Below are 24907 nucleotides of genomic sequence, written 5' to 3'. Positions count from 1 at the left end.
GGACTGCCAATACTGATGCTCTATGTAAGAAAGGTCAGAGCAGACTATACTTTCTGAGAAGGTTGGCATCCTTCAACATCTGCAGTAAGATGCTGCAGATGTTCTACCAGACGGTTGTGGCGAGTGCCCTCTTCTACACGGTGGTGGCAGCATAAAGATGAAAGACGCCTCACGCCTGGACAAACTTGTTAAGAAGGCAGGCTCCATTGTAGGATTAAAGTTGGACAGTTTAACATCTGTGGCAGAGCGACGGGCACTAAGCAAACTCCTGTCAATCATGAAGAATCCACTGCATCCACTGAACAGAGTCATCTCCAGGCAGAGGAGTAGCTTCAGTGACAGACTTTTGTCACCATCCTGCTCCACTGACAGACTGAGGAGATCGCTCCTCCCCCACACTATGCGACTCTTCAATTCCACCCGGGGGAGTAAATGTGAACATTAAATTTTATTTTAATTCTTTTCATTTTTATTACTATTTAATTTAATATTGTTTCTTTGTATCAGCATACTGCTGCTGGATTATGTGAATTTCCCCTAGGGATTAATAAAGTATCTATCTATCTATCTATCTAACCTCTAAGGATCATTTTTACCCTTTTTGCTTATCTCCAGTCTTGAGTGAGTTTTAATGTGCCTCCGAAAAATATTACGGTGTGAGAACTGTTATGTGTGAATTCTTTGTTGGCTATAAAGATGGCATCTTGATGAAAACATTTTACCACACTCGAAGCAGCAACATGGCTTCTGTCCGGTGTGAGTTTTAATGTGAATCTGAAGAGTACTACCGCAAGAGAACTGTTTTCCCACATTCAGGGCAGCAATATGGCTTCTCCCCTGTGTGAATTCTTTGGTGGATCTGAAGAGTATGTCTTTTTGAGAAGTGTTTGCCACAGTCAAAAACAGTAGATATGGCTTCTGCTCTGTGTGAATTCTTTTGTCATCCGAAAGGTTGTTGCTTTATGAAAACTGTTTGCCACATTCAGAAGTGCAATATGGCCTTCTCCCCTGTGTGAGTTTTAATGTGGTTGTGAAAAGGACTACAGTGAGTGAATCGTTTTCCACATTCAGGGCAGCAATACGGCTTCTCTCCTGTGTGAATTCTTTGGTGGCTCTGAAGATGGCATTTTTCTGAAAAGTGTTTGCCGCATTCCAAACAGCAATATGGCTTCTCTCCCGTGTGAGTTTTAATGTGTATCTGAAGAGAACTTAGCCGAGAGAATTGTTTTCCACATTCTGGGCAGCCATATGGCTTCTCCCCTGTGTGAATTCTTTTGTGAATCAAAAGGTTGTTTCTTTGTGAAAACTGTTTGCCACATTCAGAACAGCCATATGGCTTCTCTCCTGAGTGAGCTTTAATGTGCATCAGAAGGGTACTACTGTGCGAGAAATGTTTACCACATTCAGCACAGCAATATGGCTTTTCACCTGTGTGAGTTCTTTGGTGGCTGCGAAGTTGCCATCTTTGTGAAAACGTTTTGCCACAATCAGAACAGCAATATGGCTTCTCCCCTGTGTGAGTTTTGAGGTGGTTGTGAAAAGGACTACAGTGAGTGAATTGTTTTCCACATTCAGGGCAGGAATACGGCTTCTCTCCTGTGTGAATTCTTTGATGGCTCTTCAAATGGCTTTTCTGTGAAAACTTTTTGCCGCATTGAGAACAGCAGTATGGCTTCTCTCCTGAGTGAGTTAGAATGTGTGTCCGAAAACTAGTGCAGTGAAGGAATTGTTTTCCACATTCAGGGCAGCAATACGGCTTCTCCCCTGTGTGAATTCTTTGGTGGCGCAGAAGATGGCTTTGTTGTGAAAACTTTTTGCCACATTCAGAACAGCAATACAGTTTCTCTTCTTTGTGAGATTTAACGTGTTTCTGAAGAGTATTACAGTGAGAGAATCGTTTCCCACATTCAGGGCAGCAATACGGCTTCTCCCCTGTGTGAATTCTTTTATGATCAAAAAGGTTGTTTCTTCGTGAAAATTGTTTGCCACATTCAGAACAGGAATATGACTTCACTCCCGAGTTAGTTTTAACGTGAATCAGAAGAGAATCACTGTGTGGGTTCTCCCCGGTGTGAATTCTTTGGTGCCTCCGAAGATTACTTATGCCAGAAAATTGTTTCCCACATTCAGAACAGCAGTGACGTTTGATTCCTGTTTAAAGTTTAAAAGAAGAAAATAAAAGCTTAGGTTTGAATCCACTACTCTAATGTTGGCATTACGTTACAATATTACTTAAATGCTGGTTGAATTTATGAACAAACTTTGATAAGCAACTGCTTTAATAAGCAATCATAAGACTTAAGTAGCACGTGAAAAGATAAACTTAATTTTTTCATTGGTAATGGTACTACTCACCATGATCACAGTTGACAAGAAGTAAACATAGTAAAATGGAGTATATCTGACAGGCACAATCAACAAGATTGCTTGTCACATGTTTTAATTTAATTACAGAATAGCATCATCACTTCACCATATTCTTAAAATACTTTTTAAAATGACATATTTTTAATTAAAAAATTGATAATTGCTTAAAATAGTGTCATGCCAAAAGTGAAATGTACTTGTATTAATCAGAATGTGTCTTGATATTTCTACACAATTGACCCAAAGCCACTTGAACACATAATCTTTTTTTTTTTTTTAATTTGAAAAAAGGGAAAAGGATAACAGCAAAACATTTCCATATTTAAATGTGACATGCTATACACAGAGAATAGAGTTAAATTAAAATGAATAAAATACATAGGTCACTGAAAAAACACAGGGCACCATATGTCACTTGACTGACTATATGAAGCAGCAAACAGGACACTTGTGGCCAAAATACAATTATTTTTGGCTGCATACCACCTGCAAATACATTCATCTTCTTCAGCTATATCAGGGGCCTCCAGGAGGACAGTGAAATGGCCATGCTTTATAGAGTTTGAAAGCCTGTTTTTCTTTACAAAAGCTCAAGACAACACTTTGAGGTTCATAACCCTGACTCTAAAAAGTAAACTAAAATATATTTTTTACTTACTTGTTTTGGAGGACTTTTTAGGTGGTGGCTGATGTTCCTGAGTCCTAGGAGAGGACATTTCTTCAGTTGTATTTGTCTCAGACTGCAATGATTCATATTTTACATTGATAGAAGACTCTGCAGATAAAGAGTGTCTGCTATGAGAAGAGACTAACCCGGTCAGTGCTCCATCTTGATGAAGGTCATCTTCATGGACACTCTCAGTACTTCTAAAGTCGTATTTCTCTGTGCTGACACTCTCCTCTTTGTCCTCCTCTTTAATAATCACTGTCCACACTTCACAGTCCTCCTCCTTAATGTCTAGACTCTCCTGTTTAGGCTGGACACTCTCCCATTCACAGTCCTCCTCCTTATCAATTACGGATCTTTTCTCCATTAAATTCATGCCAGCCTCACACGCCTCCTCTTTCACATCCATGGAAACGTTACAGTAAATGCCAGATTTTTCTTTCCCTCTGAGAATAAAAGTGTAATTTCCATTAAAACCAAATCATTCAAATCTTAAGACATTTGATTTTTATAACATCCTCTTAGTTAAAGCTGATGTCAAGTCAGACAGTTCATAGCAAGTTGACAGTAGCTCATCACTCTCCATATCAGATTAGGTGTAAAATGAGTTTGGGAATGAAAGGACAGTTGTGCATGAACAGTAATCACTGCTTTGATTAAGCATTCAGTGTTTTTAGGGTCCCAGAATTGTATTATTAGTTAATGTTATGGAAGATTTATACAAGTTAGGCCTCTGGATTAAGGTAAGAATCAGGGCATATGAAGGATGTGAAAGGACATTTAACTGTTTGCAAGCTACTAAGGATTAAGAGCTGTTTTATTATAACAGCAGGTTATTCATACAGGCGTCTGTCATAAGATGAGGTGAAGTAAGCTGAACTTGGGTAACTTCTTGTAGGAATGCGGCCGTTAGACATGACCTTTCCTTCTTGGGGCCCCTCTTGACACGTACACAAAATAGAAACGGTTGGCCGAATTGATGAAATGCTTAGATGCTGTTTCATAAGTAAGGGGGAGGGAGGAAAATGAATATTCAAGCCGATTGAAACCGGAAAACTTTGCTCTTCTGCTTTGCAAAGATTGAATCCACGTACTCATCTGTGACTGAATAAAGACTGATTGAACTATTCTCCTGTCTTTGTTGGGGGTTACTTCCACAAGGAGGAACTTAAAATCGCTGGGAAACTCATCTGATATGACATCACCTTAAGCTTGCAAAATCCCAAACTATTATTTAAGCCATAACCTTAATTTATATAATCTTAGCGAGACGGACACAATTGCCAGTGTGTTCCTGTGAAGCTTATCTAATGTGACAGACTTTAATTAGCCTGTGACTCACTAAGATAAAATTAAACAGGTTTGCATTTTGTCTTTAGTCTTACGGGCAGACTGTGTGTGCAGGAGAGCTGACAGCCAACAAATGTTCCCCTAAAATAGAAGGCTGTAAAATAAGTAAAGTCAAGTCAAGTCATTCGACACAAAGTCAAACCAATGGTACCCAAGGATTTTCTGGAGAGACACAGTGCCAAAGTAGTCCGGTCTTCGTCTCAGGTCACTGGATAGTGTCCATGTCTCGCAACCATATAGCACCAGGGCTCAAGACTTGGACCTTCGTCCTTGTGCATAGATATCAGGTGTGCCACACACCCCTTTCCAGCGACCTCATGACCCCCCTCTGCTCTCCCAATCTGTCTACTGGCTTCATAAGAAGAGTCACCAGAGACATGAATGTCACTGCCAAGGTAAGTAAACCTCTCGACAAGGTGGACACTCTGTCCATAAACAGACACACTGCTGATGGCTGTGCACAAGAGGTCATTAAAGGCCTGGATCTTGGTTTTTATCCAGGACACTCGCAAACCCAGCTACTCCTCACTCAGTCTCTCAAGTGCCCTGATCCGATCCTCCGTTGACTCAGCAAAGATCACAGCATCATCAGCAAAGTCAAGATGTGTGAATTTTTCTTCACCAACAGATGCCCCACAGCCACTGGACCCTACAACCTTGCCCAACACCCAGTCCATACAAGCACAAAACAGAGTAGGAGCAACAGCACACCCCTGAAGCACCCCAGAATCAACTGGGAAAAACACAGAGGTTCTGTCTCCATTCTGCACAGCACTCACAGTACCAGTGTACAGACCGGCCATGATATCCAGCAACCTCAAGGGGATCCCACAAACCCTCAGGATGTCCCACAGGGCAGCTTGAACAGTTTCCGAAAATCGACAAAGGCTGCAAAGAAACTCTGCTGATATTCGGGTTTGCGCTCCATGAGAACCCTCAGTGCCAGGCTGTGGTCAATGGTAGACCCGGGTAGGCGAGCAAGTGATCACAGATCCTACTGAGGATGACCCTAGCCAAGACCTTACCTGGCACAGAGAGCACTGTTATCCCCCTGTAGTTGCTGCAATCCAAGTGATCACCCTTCCGATTTCCAGTCAGTTGGGATGATGCCAGTCTCCCAAATGAAAGCAAAGTTTGCTTGCAATGCCGGGAGGATAGCCTTACGACCAGCCTGGAGAATGGTGTGGTGGCTCTGAGGCTAGGGATCTGCACTGGCAATCAGAAGGTTGCCAGTTCGAATCCCATAAACGCAAAAGGGACTCTGCTCTGTTAAGGCCCTTGAGCAAGGCCCTTAACCTGCAATTGCTGAGCGCTTTGAGTAGTGAGAAAAGTGCTATATAAATGCAAAGAATTATTATTAAGTTCACCCCGGATACCACAGATCCCTGCAGCCTTTCCTCCCCTCAGCTGGGTCACCACCTCCGCAATCTCACGGAGATTGGGTGGTTCACAGCTAACTGGAGGATCAGCCCCAAGAACCGTGGACCCACAGATATCCGATGACCTAGCTGGAGAATCAACTTTGAACAACTGCTCAATAACCAACCCAGCGGGTCACAACTGCAGTGTCATCCGCGAGGACCATTCCAGCAGCTACCCTGACTGTGACTCTCTGAGGAACAGATTCAGATGTGCGTAATGCTTCGATTCCTCTGTAAGCAGGACGTTGGTCGCTAGACCACAAATGATGAGTCACTAGCGCACAGATTCCTGTAACAAACGCCTCCTTATCTACCTTCAGAGCCCTCGCAACCGTCATTCTCAGTTCCCGGTACAGACCAGAGTTGCTACTGAGCCGTGCGATACAACTCCACTCAATGATATCCAGGGTGTCCTGCGAGATGAAACACCTCCTTCTGGGAACACCGGTAACACCAACACAACCCTCAGCAACCTTTAGGATCTTGTCACGGAAGGTCTCACACATCACATTAGGATTGGCAGTTGTACCCAAATATGAAAGTTCCTCACACAAACTGCATGCAAACTCATTAGAAACAGCCTGATCTTGGACTTTGGCCAAGTCCAGGCCCATTTTCTTAGTAGGTGGTAACCTACTAGACCTAAGCTGGATCCTAAGAGTAGCAACAACAGGTCTGTGGTCAGAATTCACAAACTGGGGACTTCTGTAGACCCTGCAGTTTTGCAAGAGCCTCCAGCGTCTGCCCACGAGGATTTGATTGATCTCCTTCACCGCACCACCAGTACTGGAGTACCGAGTCCAATGATGTGACTCAGGAAGCTGGAACCAAGAGCCAGCGATTCACAGGACATGGAGTCACTTTCACCAGACCCATGGGGACCGAGACAAAATCCTCATAGCCAGCCTTGTCAGTGCCAGTGGCTGGGTTGAAGTCACCCATGACCAGAGGAGTGTCACCTTGCGGCTACCCATCAACCACCGAGTGGTTGTGAATAAAATGTCTCCCTCACCGAAACATCACTCACCGCAGTTGGAGCATACACTTAGACAACAGACAAGGCACCCAGGGAGTGCCGTAATCTGAGTCTCATAATACGCTCGTTGAAAGGAGCAACATCAGACACCATCGGAAGAAGCCTATCCGCTACAGCAACAACTAGTCCCAGAGTATGACAGCCATCAGAGCGACCAGACCAAGAAAAGTTGAATCCACCTACAGAGATTTGGTCAGTCCCCGGTCTGCACACCTCAGAGAGTGTCGCCACTGAAATGTATAGTTTACGCAGCTCCTTCGACAGTACAGGAAGATGATCATCATGGTGGCGAGACAAGACGTTCCACCCGCCTACCCAGATGGGCCGTCTCAAATTGAGACCCAAGTGCTGCCATGCAGCGGGTGACGCCTTAGCACCACACTAGCTCTGAACCCCAACAGACCTGATCCTATTGGCTCCCCAATGGTTTCGGGGATGGGGCTCCTGAAGGTACCCACAAATTCCTTTCATGATGCTTGCAGCCTTCCTATGGGTGGCTGCAGCAGAGTTACTCCCACAAAGATCAAAAAGGAGTCCTTTCTGTCGTCTTGGAGCTGTGAGAAGGTTTTTTTACAGTGGCCGGAGTGCCAATCTTACCATCAAACCCCACAATTTCCCTGCAAATTGGACGACCGCTTGCAGGGCCGGATGCAGTTTAACGTCATACCCAGGAAGTAAAGAAACATACAAGGTTTTGAAACGAACAAAAATAAGAGATGCTCCTCTTTCTGATGTCTCAATGTTTCAGATACCATAACAAAAGGGGATCAACAAAGAGAGAAGATTACTGGTGAACAGGCACAGCTGTTAACCCTTTGTACACCATGGGCTTCATCAGGCAGCACGTTACTGTTGAATGGTCAGCATGCCATCACTAAATGTGACATAGGCGGAGGTTTTCAATTGTTTCACTTATCATGGTCAGGTGAGGGGATCAGAGACTACCCCAGGATAAAATGTCACGAAATGTGACATTGGATTTAAGCTGATGTGTCATTGATTATGGTTATCTTTGATATCACATGGTAGGACAGAAAAAGACCACTGCCTGGTAACTGACTAAAACCAATCAATAAATTGCTGTTCAGTCACCCTTTAACACATGGAGCCAATTATAATGTTTGATTGTATTAACATTTTATAAAACCTCTTGTTCCCAGTTTGAAGTGTTTGACTCTGGTAAACTGTGAATTTTCTATTTGCCGAACTGAACAGCTAATTGACCCAACTTGAGCCATTATGACCTCCTTTATTGCATGGCATTACAGGGGTGAATATTAAAAAAAGTTAAAGTCTGGTAAAGAATAGGCCACCAAAGTTGCTTACTCTATTAGTTTAACCCAAAACACATCAACTGAATTTCTATGGCAACTTTGTGGAAGCAAAGAACAGCTTTTCTTGGTCCTGGGCAACCACAGGGTGAACACCTGCATATCCTAGGACCAATCTACTGTTTTCCCCTTAAATAAGACAGGCTGCTTTGTAATATAAGCCTTACCCCAAAAATAAGCCCTAGTCAAGATTGCCAGCTGAAAAGTAAGGCGTCTAAGGCCGGGTTTATACTTCACGCAATGTATCCGAAACATCCATTAAATTCCGAGGACACGTTGCCACAATATCTTTAAAAAGGATGTTTAATGATTACATCCATCAATTCGGGGCAAGCAGCATCGGTGCAAGACAGAAACAAAATCTCTGGATGGGGCATCCGCTCATCGCAAGGTGAACACAAGCCCACACGTACACACTGTCGTCATTGCAGCTTCACCAAATCCCCAAACCTTCATGTCTTTGGATGGAAAACTGAGCACACTGTGGAAACCCACCAGGAAAACATGCAAACTCCAGGCAGGGATCACAAGGGATGTGACTCCCTGCAAGACAGCAGCGCGACTGCTCTGTCACCATGCCACCCCATATGTGTAACTATTAGCAGTATTCATTATTTTAACAAAGTTAACATACATATTTTAATGCATTTCATGAGGAAAGTGTTATCAAGTGTAAATCTAAGAATTCTAAATGTGCAGAGAGTTGGAATATCATAAATTTAATGTGTTCTGTATGGCGATACTGCTTGCCGCTGCCGTCAACAACTGGGTCGGTTTTAAGATGACGTTTACGATGGTCTGCTTTAATGATAAAGTAAACTACAAGGTTAAAGTGGACATTGAGGTTAAAGCCAAAATTTATTTCCACTTTAAATCACAAAAACATTTTCATTATGTCCCTTTTTTTTCTGTGGCTCAAATACGCGGCCGTACATTCTGATGGTATTGTGAAGGTGCCAAAAAACAAAAAAAAAAGATGGCACAGAAGATGGTATGTGAGACTTTTAAAATGTATCGTGTCATTACTTTGGGGAATATGTGATGCTTGAATATCAAAGCACCACGAATGCATTTGTATATCGACATTTTGCTTCACCACATCGAACCATTCATCAAACATTGCAGCAAGCACATTGATTTTGTAGGATCCTCAAAAGCGGCTGGAGTAGCAAGAAATTCAGGGTTTGAATGTGGAGAGTTAGGACGATATTCCAGAAGAAGATGACAGGACTGTATTTGGATAAATGTATATTGTTGTACATGAAAAAATAAGGTATCCCCTGAAAATAAGCCCTAGTGCATCTTTTGGAGCAAAAATTAAAATAAGACCCGGTCTTCTTTTCGGGGAAACACGGTAGATTTGCAGATTCAGCTAATTTGCATGTCTTTGAAGAAGAGGAAACACAGAGACACAAGGAGAACACACAAACCCCACAGAGGGTCCAGAAAACATCTGAAAATTAATTTTCAGATAGGGGAAGTCGATATCCTGCTATTTTCAATAACGAAAAAATGAATGTGTTCTCCACACAAGTCTCCCCCAACAAATTTCGTAAGTCATGTCCACCAAGGATTTCTGCATAAAGAAAACCATTTAAAACACAAGTTCTTTAACACTTAGACTCATACGAATGGATAGAAGGATCTTTAGTAGTCCCAAGGACGATCGATCGATCGATCGATACTTTATTAATCCCAAGGGGAAATTCACATAATCCAGCAGCAGTATACTGATACAAAGAAACAATATTAAATTAAATAGTAATAAAAATGAAAGAAAAAAAAAAAATAGGGGAAGCGGACAAAATATTATAACAAAACAACTACCCCCTAAAGCAAAGGTAAATTTTACAAAAACAGAAGAAAAAAATAACCTCTCACCTCTCTCACTTTGCTAAAACAGTGACATCACAGTGTGGCTTTATAAAGGTCTGTTGCCATTGGTGTAAGGGGTCCCAGTTGGATTTTTTAAAGACGTCTGCTAAATATTTTGTTGGCTGAAAGTCTTGTAGTGTGTCGGGAGAGGATGTGCAGCATTGTCCATAATGGCACTCAGTTTTGATTTGCTACAAACTCCAGCAGGTCCAGGAGGCATCCCATACCCGAGTCTGCCTTCTTAATCAGCTGGGAGAACTGGTGAGCCTCTCTTGTAGTAACGTTACCACCTCAGCACACCACAGCATAGAAGACTGTACTGGTCATAAGAGAGTTGTGGAACATATACAGTGGATATAAGAAGTCTACACACCTCTGCCAAAATTGTAGATTTTGTGTAATAACAAAGATAAATCCTGTCATAAAAGTTGCAATCTATTCAAAGAAGGTGAAAACAAATCAAACTAGTGAAAAAAAGGGGGAAAATGCACAAAAATCTGGATGCATTAGTGTGCAGACCCTTTAATAATCCAGGATGTGGTTTTGTTCAGAATCAACCAATCCCAATCTGTCTCATCTCAAATAGTGGTTAGTATACACCGGACAGCAATTAAAGGGGCTCCGATTGAGCTCAAGTAACGTTTGGCTGTTCCAGTAGGACTATTCCGATATCCTCTTGCATCATATTCTAAAAGCCGTGATCCAAAAAGAGCTTTTAAGACATGAATGGGATCACATCATTGAAAGATATCATGGACATGGGGTACAAAAAAAGCATCCAAAGCATTAAAACATCCGATGGAGCACAGTGAAGACAGTCATCAACAAGTGGAGAAAATACAGGGACTCCAACAAGATCAGGGTGTCCCTCCAAGAATGATGAGAAGACAAGAAGAAAACTGCTCAGGGAAGCCACCAAGAGGCCTACACCAACATTAAAGGAGCTGCCGGATTTCTGGGCAAGTAACATTTGTTCCCTACATGTGACAACAATCGGTCGTATTCTTCATGTGTCTCAGTTGTGGGGTAGGGCAGCAAGACGAAAGCCTTTTAATCACAAAGTAAACCATCCAAGGATGGCTAAATCTTGCAAAAAGATACATACTGTCTCCCACAACTAAGTGGAGAAATGCATGAGGGTCAGCATAACTACAACCCCAAATCAGAAAAAGTTGGGACAGTGTGGAAAATGTGAATAAAAAAAAATAAAGCAGTAATTTACAAATTTCCCTTAACTTTTATTTCATTGCAGACAGTATGAACACAAGATAATTCGTGTTTCTTTTGGTCAACATCATTTGATTTGTAAATAAACATCCATTCTTGCCATTCAGGTTTGCAACACATTCCAAAAAAAGTTGGGATGGGGGCAATTCAGGGGTAGTAATGAGGTATAACAACTAAATAATGATGTGATTTGAAACTGGTGATGTTAACAGGTAATTGCAATCATGATTCGGTACAAAAGCAGCATCGAGGAAAGGCCTACTCCTTTAGGAGCAAAGATGGGCAGAGGATCGCCAGTTTGCCACCAAGTGCAGGCAAAAATCTTTGAAATGATGAAGAAAAACGTTTCTCAAAGACAGATAGGAAGAGATTTGGGCATTTCTCCCTCTACAGTGCATAACATAGTGAGAAGAATCAGGGAATCTGGAGAAATTACCGTGCGCAAAGGCCAAGGGCGCAAGCCAAAACTGAATGGCTGTGATCTCCGAGCCCTCAGACGGCACTGCATTAAAAACCGTCATTCATCAATAAATGATATAACTGCGTGGGCTCAGGACTACTTCAGGAAGTCACTCTCAAGCACTACAGTACGTAGTTACATTAGGAAATGCCAGCTAAAACTGTACTGTGCCAAAAGGAAGCCCTACGTAAATAGTGTCCAGAAGACTTCTCTGGGCTCGGAGGCATCTGGGATGGTCCACTGTGCAGTGGAAACGTGTATTGTGGTCAGACGAATCGGTTTTTCACATCTGTTTTGGAAGAAATGGATGCCATGTGCTGCGGACCAAAGGGGAAAAGGACCATCCAAACTGTTACCAGATACAAGTCCAAAAGCCAGGGTCTGTCATGGTATGGGGTTGTGTCAGTGCCTTCGGCAAAGGTAACTTGCACTTCTGCGATGGCACCATCAATGCTGAGAAGTATATCTCAGTTTTGGAGGAACAAATGCTGCCTTCAAGACAACGCTCTTTCCGGGACGCCCATGCTTATTTCAGCAAGACAATGCCAAACCACATACTGCGCGCATAACAAAGGCATGGCTGCGTAAGAAGAGGGTGCGGATGCTTGACTGGCCTGCCTGCAGCCCTGATTTGTCTCCTATAGAGAATGTTTGGCGCATTTTGAAACGAAAAATGCGTCAACGAAGACGCCGTACTGTTGCGCACCTAAAAAGTTGTTTGCAGGAAGAATGGGACAAACTAACACCTGCAACACTTAGTCACTTGATTTCTTCAATACCTAAACGTCTTTTAAGTGTTGTTAAAAGACAGGGCAACTGTACAAAGTGATAAATGCTGCACTGTCCCAACTTTTTTTGAAATGTGTTGCTAAGCCTGAATGGCAAGAATGGATATTTATTTACAAATCATGTTGACAAAAAAAAAACATGAATTATTTTGTGTTCATACTGTCTGCAATGAAATAAAATTTGAGGAGAATTTATAACTTGCTTTTTTCTTTTTTTATTCACATTTTCCACATTGTCTCAGCTTTTTCTGAATTGGGGTTGTATTTGGTCGTGAATCCAAAAGGTATGTTTGGCACAAAAATAACACCATAGTCACCGAGAAGCATGGTGGAGGCAGCATAATGCTTTGGGGATGCTTTTCTTTAGCTGGAACTGGAGCTTTAGATAAAGTGGATGGAATCATGAACACCTCCAAGTATCAAAACCCTCAAGTATCTGTGAAGAGGAACTTCACCGTTCAGCATGGCAATGACCCAAAGCACACATCAAAATCAACAAAGCAGGATTGATGTTCTGCAATTACCCAGCCAGAGTCCAGACTTGTGGGGTGACCTGAAGAGAGCTGTGCACGAGAGATGCCATCGGAATTTGACAAATTCAGAGGAGTAGGCAAAAATCGCCAAGTCCAGACGTGCCAAATTGATAAACTCTCACCCAAAAACGACTGAGCGCTGCAATACAAACCAAAGGGGCCTCAACTGAGTATTAGTTTAGGGGGTGTGCACACCAATGCAACCGGGGGTTTGTAGGATTCTTTTTTCACTGAACACTTTCTGATTTGTTTTCACTTTCCTTGTTTAGAATTTTGCAATAAAGGTGGAATAAGTTCTGTCAGGATTTATTGTGGTTTCACTTTTTTTTTTTTTTTAATTATTAAACAAAATCTGCCATTTTGGCAGGAGGGATGTGCAGACTTTTTACATCCACTGCAAAGGACGTTATCACTGGTGTGTATGTCTGTGTGTAGTACACAAGTAAACACAATGATACGATATGATATCAGAGAACAAGAACATTGAATGATCATGTAAGGTATGAACGCAGGTGATAGCAAACTAAAAAACAGAAACAGTTGAACTGTGGAGGAGTGACGGTGGCACACTGGTCATCCTATCATTGGACCGTTTGGGAATCTAAAAGGCTTTAGTGGTACTTGTGTGTTGAATTTGTCATGGAGTGAACTTCAAAAGTGTGAGTTTTTGATATAACACTTGTGTCGCCTGTGCTAGTTAGTGAGTGATATTTGCTGGCCTGCTTGTTAGTCAGTTTGATCGCAGGAGGACACACTTGTGACATTGTGGAGCTGAAGTGTCTTTTTAAAGTGTGCTTGTCAGGAGCTGATCACCTTACTGGGCCAAAGACACCACTTGTAGTGACCAAGGCAGGCAGAGAAGTTAAACATTTAAGCTGGTTGTGGTTTTTAAATGGAATTTATGGTCTTGGGGGCTTAATAAGAAATTTTGAGTGTGTACCTTTATGTAAATTGAAATAAATTAATGAAAAGACCAGAAGAGATGTCTTCATCATTTACTTGTGCGAGATCGAGTGGATTCAGAGTTGCCATGAAAAGAAAGCTCCTTCACACAGAGAAACTGTACTGTTCCCCTATGCTTTTAATGCAGCATTCAATTTCCTTACCTGTGTTTCTCTCAATAAACGTAATAGATTTTCAACAGTTTTCTTCTCTTATTTCATTTCTGCCCATTTGTTTGCTGCATTTCAATGGAAGTGACTAGATACGAGCTTCTGGAATCCCCTTTCCTTTTCCAGCGTGGCTTTCCAATTAGTATATCCTGTCTTGGTGATCACCACATCTCTGTCAGTCACGCCAGCAAAGAACTCCTGACAGGGGAAGGAAAAGCAATCCAGCTAGTTTGACCGAGTATTCCAACCATGACTGTGACTGGCACCAGCTCAGAATAAAGCACAATACGTCTAACTAAGCATGTGTTTAAGAAAGAGTTTTAGTATTGGTTCTCTATCACTCAGATCCCTTACATCATTTTCAGCCGTGAGAACTGCACTGCTACCTGCACCGTGCTGATGTGAAATGGAGAGAGAAGAAGGTGTAACATTACTGCTTGAACTGAAGGTGTCGGTCCTGAGGCCTGAATGTTACAGCTAACTGCAGCAGTGCCTGATCGGCTGGTGACAAGCTTTGATGTGGGAACCAAGAACCGCAGCATGGTGTTTATGGGATGCCCAGCGCGGACTCTAAACCAGGTAATTTTGTTTAAAATGAGCACTAATATCAAATGTGTAATTTTAAATATTTAAATGTTAAATAGTGTCCCAGTGAGCTAGCAAACAATAATGTTAAAAATGTAACTATCATTCAACCGAACACTAAAATGAACTACAGCAACAGAAATTTTAACCAAAAAAAAACCTTCATTAAGAACACACAAAAATTCTCCTCCAATTAACAGGCACCCACAAAAGCGCCACAGAATGACGTTGGATGGTCAAAGCAGCACCGTTATTTATTCTGTTCGGTCATCAAATCAGAAATTAGGAAACTGAGGAAATAAATGTGACTGGCAGTTTCAAAAGGCACATAATATATTGGTGACCAATTGGGTGGGCAGAGCAGATCTGGTCGTGGGTTTTACTTTCTATTAGCAGACGAGTCTGGCGGATTGCGACTAAAGCTGGCAACACACACAGCCTGTTCGGCAAACATCAGAGTGGTACATCTTAGCCCTGCTTGATATTTCATCCACAAGATGTTTATCACACAGCGACAGGTTTTGTTTTTATTCTTAGCAGTGGCTTTTGTCAGTCATGGTTTCCTTAGATTTTAAGTTATTTATTGGCTTGTTAAGTAGAGCGAGTGGTCAGCGGAGAGTTTTGTTTCTTTCAGCACCATTTTCTATTTCATGCTTGTTATATAAGCTTTGATTTGGAGTGGAGGTCTGCAGGGTTTTTGTTTTTTGTTGTTTACTGGTTTTGTTTTCTATATCATTTGTAAACAAATTTTTATATTTTCCTTTAAATATTTATATAAAGTTATCTTTATTAATTATGTGTAGTTCTGTCACAAACTTTGACTCATCTTGTTCTTTGATTTTTTTTGTAAACTCACTAACAACAATACGGATCGGGTGGCTTTATTATGAAATTTTAAACCAATTCTTATCAATAAAAAAGCCTCTAATAAGAGTAAATGTTTTATTCTGGACATCCCCTGATCCCTGCACTAAGCTGGTATGCGGTGGTGCAGTCCTAATAAAATTAGATATACGACACTACATTTAACACAGGAATAGACAAAAAGCAAACAAAAAAAATCACACCACTTGTAAACAATGAGAACACGAGGTGCCACGATATGAACAGCAGAGCTCCAGCTTTCTGGTGCTCCTCATCCTCCGGAGTGCTGGGCAATAAAACGGGCTCTGCGGAGAAGGATATTACCAGATGTGAATACGCAAGAATGGGTTTTCAATTTGGATAAAATTCTGGCTACCAGCTGTTAACAGTTATAAAAACATTTACAGTCAGAGAGAATATGAATAGTGTGGGATAGCTGGAGCAAGTATGGCACATAAAGGCCAATGTATGGTGTGACAATCATCAAGTCTTTATTTTGGATAGCTTTGTTAACAGTAATGCAGGACAGACTGAGCTTATCCAATTTTAATATGGCGGAGACACAGATCCTGCTTTAAATAGCAGCTTCCAGACACTTGTATTGCCCGCTACAAAGTCTCAGTTTCCATGGCTGGGCCCTTCGCTGGAATGCAGCCTTCATGCCTTATCTGATAAGACATTCAATACCAGACCACGTAACATCCATGAATGTCTCTCATAGGTAGAAGATGGACACTCAAGTTCAAGCAAAGGACCATAAATCAAAGGATGAGCGACACTTATGAACAAAACTTTGCACCAGTGGTCAGTCAAGAGGATGGACTTCTCTCCACTCAAGAAACCAATGGCAAGCCCTCTATTCCTTCCTTTAAAAACCCCTCGTCAGACCCTGATCATCTCAACTCATGAAGCTTACAGCTCTCAACTTGGCCATAACTTTGGCCTTCCATACCCAGAGCATCTGCTTTACTCCGAGGGGCAACTGTGCTTTACTAGAAGGATGGAAGACTCGTCTGCACTGGAGTGATCAATTCACATTTTATACAGTAGACACCATTAAAAGTTGCTTTACAGAAATTACAAAACAGGAAGAAGAATTGATCAGTACCATAGAATCAATGCAGCAAATAAAGAAAATGCAATGGTGTCTACCTCACGAAGTTAAACTGTCAGAATTAAAGGGGTTTCACAAATCAAATACAGTAGAGGTGAAGGGCATTTTGAATAATTTTGGGTTTACATACCTTTAAGTGAATATGGTAATTGCAGGACTGCTCACCTGCCACTACTGTAGTGCAGCCTGATGTACCACGCGAGTCATCAGATATATAATTTAGCAAAATGACGACAGCCTGAATTTAACTAAGCTGCTCAACACCAACGTTAAGTGTGTGGGGATCCTGCTTCAATGGACAGTCTGACTACAGTGAAAGGTCTTTATAATAATAAAAACCACTGCATACAGTGGGTAGACACAGAATCACCCCCTTTGAAATAATCCCATTTTTTTTGCTTTGCAGCTGCAAATGAAAACACACAAACCAATATTTTTTTCAGCTCTACTTACTCAATGCAGTCTATAACATCCAAATGAAAGATATCAGCTACAGTTCAGAAGAATTAAAAAAAAAAAAAATTAAGGATCCCCCAAAAAAAACTCAATCAGGTGTAAGTGCCCACCATTTCCATTGCAGACCATGTGATCAATTGTAATGAGTGTGATTAGTGAAGATGTTCCTGGTGCATTCATTCCCTTGCTTGGTGACAGCAAACAACTGACTATGGATGGCAAGCCACCTTCAAAAGATCTCAAGGATAGAGTTGCTGACAGACATAAGGCAGGAGATGAAGACAAACAAATCTAAAAGGCTTCATCAATCCCAAGGAGCTCAGTAAAGTCCATAATAAAGAGGTGGCAAGTGTTTGGTACTACTAGGACCCTACCTGGATCAGGCTGTCCCTCCAAACTGGATGGAAAAGCAAAGAGGAAACTGGTTTTGGTCATTGTGTGCATGTGACAACAATTTTAGAAGCGCTCCACAATTGTGGCCTGTTTGGGAGGTCGCAGGGAAAAAGACACTTCAAGAAAGGCCACATTAAGGCTTGTTTTGAGCTTTGCCAGAATGCACCTTGAAGATTCTGATGCCAAGTGGAAAAAGGTCTTATGGTCAGATGACACCAAAATCAAACTATTTGACCTCAATACCAAATGATATACCTGGCGGAAATCCAATGCAGCTCACCATACACAACACACCATACCTATAGTAAAGCATGGCGGGGGCAATGTCTGTTGTGGGGGTGTTTCTCTGCCGCAGGGCCTGGGAATCTTGTTAGGGTAGAAGGAAAAATGGATGGGGCAAAATACCGTCTAATTCTTGAGGAAAACCTGCTAACCTCTGCCAGAAAGTTGAAGATGGGCAGAATGTTCACATTTCAACAGGACAATGCCCCGAACCACACAGTGGCTGAAAGAGAAAAATGTGAATGTCCTGGTGTGGCCCAGTCCTAAATCCAACTGAAAATCGGTGGAAAGATTGGAAGATTGCAGTCCACCAACGCTTCACCATCCAATTTGACCGAACTTGAACAGTTAAACTGTAAAGAAGAATTGGGGGCAAATATTGAGTGGACTCAATCTAGATGTGCAAAGCTGATAGAGAAGAATCCCGTCAGACTCAAGGCTGTCATTAAAGCAAAAGGTGGTTCAACAAAATGACATTGACATTAGGGGGTGGTCCTTTATTAATCTCAGTAGGTCTTGTTTTGGATTTTTATAATTTTTTCTGAACTGTACCTGCGATATCTTTCACTTGGATGTCATAGATTGCATTGAGTAAGTAAAGCTGGGAAGAAATATTGATTTGCATTTGTTTTCATTTAAGGCTGTAAAGCAAAAAAAAAATGGGAATATTTCAAAGGGGGCGATTCCTTTCTATACCCACTGTATGTCTGGACATTTCAACCCCTAATTTGAAGAGAACTAAAATTTACACTCCTAGTGGACACATGTAGTAAAATACCCAGTAAACCAGCAATTTTGTGTAATTTTAATTACTGCAATCATCTCCTACCCTGCTAATTTAATGCCTTTCTAATATGATCCGATTCTGTCCATAGTCAGAACATCAAGTTTAAGCTCACAGGGAGTCCTGTATGTCAAAGGCATTAGGTGTCAGTAGAGGATTTACAAAATAAACTGTCTGAACAAAGGGGCTTGATGGCAGCCGACAACAGCTAAATGGCACACGTCTTAATTAACATTTACAGGCTTCACATTAAAATCTCTAAAAGAAAACTTTGTTGTTTGCAACAATGAGTTTCAGGTTTATCAACTTCATCTTGTGGAAGTACACATTCCACACAAACACATATGATCATAAATAGTTTAACAAGTAATACAGAAATAAACTCAAATTAAAAAGCATCACCTCTCAGTATCGTGACCTTGGCATGGTGGGAGCCTTATGTGCCTCAGTCTTCCTCAGAGCTCCAATGTCTGGATATTTATGCTCCTGGCGCACCAATTTGACATTGGTAACCATCAGGGGAGGGGCTAGACAAAAAAACAAACAAACAAACAAACAACAAAAAAAAAATCCCATTAATGACCCTCATGAATATTCTAATTAAACGAAAATAGGTCTTGCCCAGAAAAGGGATGCCAGTGCTGACCACAGTGTTCATCCAAGGGTGGTACACAGATGTGACCCACACAGCCAGGTCAGGCTCTGAATGATAAAGATATATGCAGATATCACCAAATGGGACTTAGCTTCGACCTCACCACCATTGTCAAGTACAACACAAATACAAGTTATTGGGATATGAGAAGAAAACCACAGGACCTGTACAAGGCACAAGTCAGCTATAGGCCATCTTACAGTACATTCACATTCAAGTCCACAACTTCATCAGGCAAAGTTAGATTTGGAACTCCATATGCATCTTTAAAGAAGTGGAGCAAATGAGGATAAAAGAGCATACACACTTAATAAACAGATTCAAATTCAGTCTGCTAGAACTGTGAGGCAGCAACACAAATCTCAATTAACTTCTCTGCTTCACACTAACGGGTATTGCAGGTTTGGCTTTAGCAGTGAAATATAGGAGTCTGTCATACTGGATACAGGTTAAAGAAATAAAATCATATTTAAGAGTCCACCAAGCAATGCATTTATAAATGTCTGCTGCCTGCATCGGTTTAAGCAGGTTTGAAGCTGTGTATGTAAATACTGTTACGGCCTACCAAAGGCCTAGGGAAATACAAATAGGATACACACAAGAGGAGAGAAAGAGACAGAGAGGGAGACAACACACACAGACAAAACAAAACCAGCTAAAAAGCAGACTCCATTTATTGTCATAAAGAAAACCTCACAAAATATGAAGACAGTTTTAGACAAAACAGAAGCAAGGCAGGAGGACAACACTAACTTCGCTACCTAGCTAAACAACGTTTATGCAGCTAGGTACCCTATCCACATTTGTCACTTGAATGGTGAGCTTTAGAGATGAGATAAATGACACCGAAGCATTGAAGATTGTATCAGTCATTCTGAAGCATAGCGAGTCGAATCACTTGGGGTGATGTCTCATCTTGGTGGAGTTGAAACTCATCCACGATTAGTCAGTTTTTCAAACACAGCAGTGTAGTAGATTACTTTAGCTGGATCTACTCATCCGAGATGAATGCGCACGGCCGTATCAATTGGAAAGCCCATATATATTGAGTCTAGAAAACATGATCAGCAAGTCTTTGATAGGCTGTAACAAAATGATGAAAGAACGGGTGCATTTTTCCACACAAGCGGAGCATGACCTTTTATATGAAGGATATGAAGAATTTCAAGATTTAATATGCACAAGGGGTAACACTGCAAAAGCAACCCAAACCAGAAGAGACGGCTGGCAAAAAGTGGCTGACAAATTAAACGCCAAGTAGTGTGCATTGTACTTAGGAAATGAAACGCTGCATTCAGTATGTGTCAGATTCATTATTACTTAATATGTCATAATTCCAGATCAAACGTGAGCACAAGGAGAATGTGGGAACAGGTTAAAGTACAAGAATATACTTCAAACTGGTAAATATTTGTATATAACTATTTAAAGAATTGTTGACATAAAGAATCATATATAATATAAAAAAACATTCATTTTAAAGCTAATAAGAAGGCAGACAAGCAAAAAAACAGATGGAGGTCCACGCAGTCCAGACCTAACCTGTGCAGAAGAGTTGGCTCTCCAGCCAAATGCCCATCGCCCTGTTTCTGAGGGCATTCCAGGGGGAAGTTCCTCATCAGAACCAGTAGCAGGATGCAGTGGTCACTTAATTTCAGGTAAAGGATGGTCATTGCATATATTTGCCCTCAATATATGCCATAGGTATGTTCCATATATCCCTCTTTTTTGTTGGATCAGTTGCAGGGAATGTCATATCCTTAGAACTTGTGTCTGGCCAACGAGATATTGACGAAGGTCAAAGATTTGATGGAGACACTGTGTCTGATTATTCATCAGGAGGAGAGGTACATTTTCCAAATAATGTTTGATCAAACTCCACTCTGATCAGTCCCATGTGCCCCAATCACATTTGGAAATCCTGGGTAATGAGAATGTTAGGCTGATTGTGAGATTCTTTACGGAACTGTGGGTGTTTTTGCCCGTGTACCTGCAATGGCATGAAACGCTTCTTTTATTGTCTGCACACGCAGGTGTCCAGGAAACACTATGAAAACCCGAAGGAAATATTTCAGAGCCAAACAGACTTTACGAATTGCCTGGCAAACTGCACTTTTAGATAGATTTTCCGCATCGGCTACGGTATTTAAAAAGCCTCAAAGCTATGCATACTGGCTGTGTGGTTGTGAGAGCCCGACTTCACCTAGTTTGACTTCGAATAGAAGGTGCTAATAAATCTTTGAGGTACCATATACCCCACCCCCCGGCTCAAGCGGCATTTTCGAAAAGATTTTCCTCCGGGAGCAATAAAGGATCTTACCGATCGCGCAAAACCCTCCCTCTATATGAAATTCTAATTCTTGTTTACAAAGAACAAACCATTTAGATGTGCTGCTATGACAACACACTCAGCGACAGTCAACAATTACAACTGGTGTTCTAACGAAACATCCTACCCATCTAAATTATCTACTCACTGATACTACGCAGGCGCAGACCAAAATTACATAACTTTTCTCGAAGCTTACCAACTGATTCGTAACATGTATGCTTTTCTTAGCCTTACTAAATTAATGTATTTATTACAGTTTACTGCATAGGTATTTACTGTCGACATTTTATAAGTTGTATATTTTGCATGTGTGACTTTTAATCTTGTACATGCCATTGCATCCATGCACGAGTAATGACCGTCTTGTGAAATATTTGCTCTCTGTCTCTCTTTCGGGCATTAAATGATGCATATAGAATAAATTGAGAAATGTTAACATTTCCATAAATTTTGATTGACGACTTCTAAATACAACAAACTACGGTAGGATACTTCGACAAAGTGTCAGAACACCGGCTAAACGAGTAATCCACGTACGAAAAATATCCCCCGAGTGTCGGAGTTTGTGTCGAAACACCGCTGTCACGTGACCGGTGACGTTTGAAGCTTCTACCGTCATCAGTGCTTCGCAGCGCACTTTTTTTTTTTTAGCTTGGCAGCGTTTCGTCGGTTTGACAACTTTGGTGCTAAATTAACAGGTAGCCTATATAAAATGCATCATTCTCATTCAACAATGTTGGGATGTGAGAAGAGAGCAATTTGAAGAGCTTTGGTGACAGATGGCGGTAAACGGCGTTTTAAAAGTTTAATTGTATAAATCAGTGGTTCCTTATGGGGGCGACGCAAAAAAATAAATTTTCACACTTCTATTTCCATTTTCAATTCAATGTGATAGGACGTGACACCCGGCGCAAACCAGTAACTCGCTTACTAATAACGGTTTGCGGAAGCCTCTACAGATGGCGCTCTAAAATAATTCAGTTTGTCGATTGTTTTAGTAGTTTGTCGAACTTTCTCGGTACTTTGTGTTCGTATATAAATTGATGTCAATTTGCGCGGTCTTAATGTTGAATTACTTTTCGGAGATTGTATTAACTGCATATTGTTGTGATTAAGTCAAGTGATGTTTTTGAAGTATTTCTTCTCGTATGTATTTTTAAAAATGGATCGGTTTTTACTAAACAGTAATGATCGCTGTGATAGTGAAAATAAAGAGGGCACACCGTCAAGCAGTGGTAACGTCAACCAAAGTGTGAAGAGGCGCAAATATCGAAAATATGATTACAGTTATTTGAACTTTGGTTTTGCGTTGACAGAAGCCAATGGTGAAGAGAGGCCGTAATGTGTACTGTCTATGAAAATTTTGGCACCAGAGTGCATGCGGCCAAGTAAATTGAAACGCCATTTAGAAATCAATCATTCCAGCATGGTTAATAAATCTCGTGACTACTTTACCAGAAAGTTAAGAGTTAAATCGATAAAAACTACCTTTTTGTTGATTTAAGCAGGCATCAATACCAAGCAATGCATTACTAGCATCTTACAAGGTGGTACATAGAATCGCGCAGGCTTCTCTCATGAGCTCGTCCTCTTTCTTCCGCCCCAATGCCAAGCTTTTGCTTGCTTGCTTTCTCTCTCTCTCTCTCTCTCTCCCCCCAAGCCTTTTTCCTTTCCGTCTCTTTTTTCCGGCCCGTTCTTATATGGCTCCGTAGGCGCAGGGTCTCAATCGTACACCGCAGGAAGCCGAATAAGCAATTGAGAACGATCTCACCCCAACTACTTCATCAACTCCCCATGCCCACGGAGAATGGATTATTTAAAAGCCACCAATCGTTCGCATCCGCTAATTATAACTAGTTGAATTTGTTCAAATACATTTTGTGATCTTAAATATGTGTTTTATTTATTTTTTACTTCACCCTTTAATTATTTTTTAATTACGGGGGGATGCGCCTTGGGAAAACCTGGATTCCGCAAGGGCGCCAAGAATCGAAAGTTTGGGAACCACTGGTATAATGGGCAAGGACCTTAGCGGAGACATTTCAGACCTTTTTACAGTGAGTGCTGCTTCATTTGCGCTCTTGAGAAATGGCCTTGACCTCAGTTAACCGCCAGATGTCGCTGTTCATACTGCGGTTGAGGCTTCAAAGTTTTGAATCTTTGTCGGCACAAATAGAAAGAAAGCCTCAAAGCTTCACCTGGCTACGTTTTCCCATCACTAGTGAGCTTTTAACAGTTGCATTTATTTTAATAAGCAAAAAAAAAAAAAAAAAGCAGAACATTTCATCCCTAGCTCTGTTAAACCGAAATCCTTCTTTTCTCCTAACACTCACTAAAATCCAAACAAGCTACTTTAATTACTTACTCTCCACCTACAAACCCCGATGAATCAATAACAGTGGGCAATGCAATATGTGAGTAATTAGGACAGGAACAAATTAAGTAATTTTCACCAAATTAAGGAGAAAGAGCCTAGTTTACCAAATAGATCGAAAGTAGGTCGTACCAATACAGATACTGATGGCAACTTTTGCCAGTTATAAAATTCAGTTTATACTCCTACGGGCAAGCTACGCCACGTTACCACTGCAGTTTTCTCACACGATCTTGTAGTATTTGTTCTGAGCTCGTATTCTCCAACGTCATGGACTTTGTCAGTTCGTGCTTCTGTTTCACGGATTAGACGCGTAAAGCCGGACTGTCTCCTCACTGTAATTTTAATGGCCGAACAGTCACCAACTCTGCGATTGTCTTACTACTGGACGATGCCGAGCGCCAAAGGAGAAATAAAGACAGAAATAAAAGCGCCGTGCATATGGAATGCCCGCCACTTCGATTTTGGCGATTAGAGAAGGAAACGACTGAATAAACGGAAACAATAGGAGCCGGCGGTGTGTCTGGGCGACATAAAGCAAAAATGGGACTCGGCTACGTGAAGCGAACCACTGATAACCAATGAAAAGCAAAGACACGGAGGTGGCTACAGGGGAATTCAATCGAGCAAAGATCGGCGGTGGGCAAATAGACACGAATGCGCCACTCGCCTTTCATTCAAGTCGCGCGCGGTAATTCTGAATGCCACGAACAAAAAACACACGTCTATAAAGTGCGCCCTAAAAGACTAACCGCCTACCTCTCGGCAAGGGCTCTTTCTGAACTCGTTCACACTCTTACCTCACTCAACAACAGTATTCCTCTTGTGCAACACTTCATAATAAGAGACAGCCAAGAGAGTCTAGCTACTATTGAAAGGCTACGTCATCGCGTACTTTACG

At 41.4% G+C, this 24907-nt stretch overlaps 1 protein-coding gene across 3 annotated transcripts; it reads right to left on the bottom strand.

Moving 5' to 3' along the window:
• Positions 1 to 508: 508 nt before the first annotated feature.
• Positions 509 to 24901, bottom strand: LOC120534446 (gastrula zinc finger protein XlCGF57.1-like). Of its 3 annotated transcripts, XM_039762022.1 has the most exons (5): positions 24807 to 24901; positions 19048 to 19172; positions 14162 to 14365; positions 3026 to 3480; positions 509 to 2151 (listed from the first exon to the last, which is right to left on the bottom strand). In XM_039762022.1, the coding sequence occupies exons 4-5, from the start codon at positions 3441 to 3443 to the stop codon at positions 983 to 985; spliced, it is 1587 nt and encodes a 528-aa protein (XP_039617956.1). In that variant the 5' UTR covers positions 3444 to 3480; positions 14162 to 14365; positions 19048 to 19172; positions 24807 to 24901; the 3' UTR covers positions 509 to 982. The 3 variants fall into 3 exon arrangements, with proteins under 3 accessions (XP_039617956.1, XP_039617954.1, XP_039617955.1); XM_039762020.1 differs by lacking the exon at positions 14162 to 14365 and having other exon boundaries at positions 24807 to 24900; XM_039762021.1 differs by lacking the exons at positions 14162 to 14365; positions 24807 to 24901 and adding an exon at positions 20843 to 20876.
• Between the last annotated feature and the right edge of the window lie 6 nt (positions 24902 to 24907).

The sequence above is a fragment of the Polypterus senegalus genome, chromosome 8 (assembly GCF_016835505.1).
Source record: "Polypterus senegalus isolate Bchr_013 chromosome 8, ASM1683550v1, whole genome shotgun sequence".
In the NCBI taxonomy this organism is placed as follows: Eukaryota; Metazoa; Chordata; class Cladistia; order Polypteriformes; family Polypteridae; genus Polypterus; species Polypterus senegalus.
Note: the sequence above shows the minus strand (reverse complement) of the source record. Positions and strands in the feature narration are given on the sequence as shown.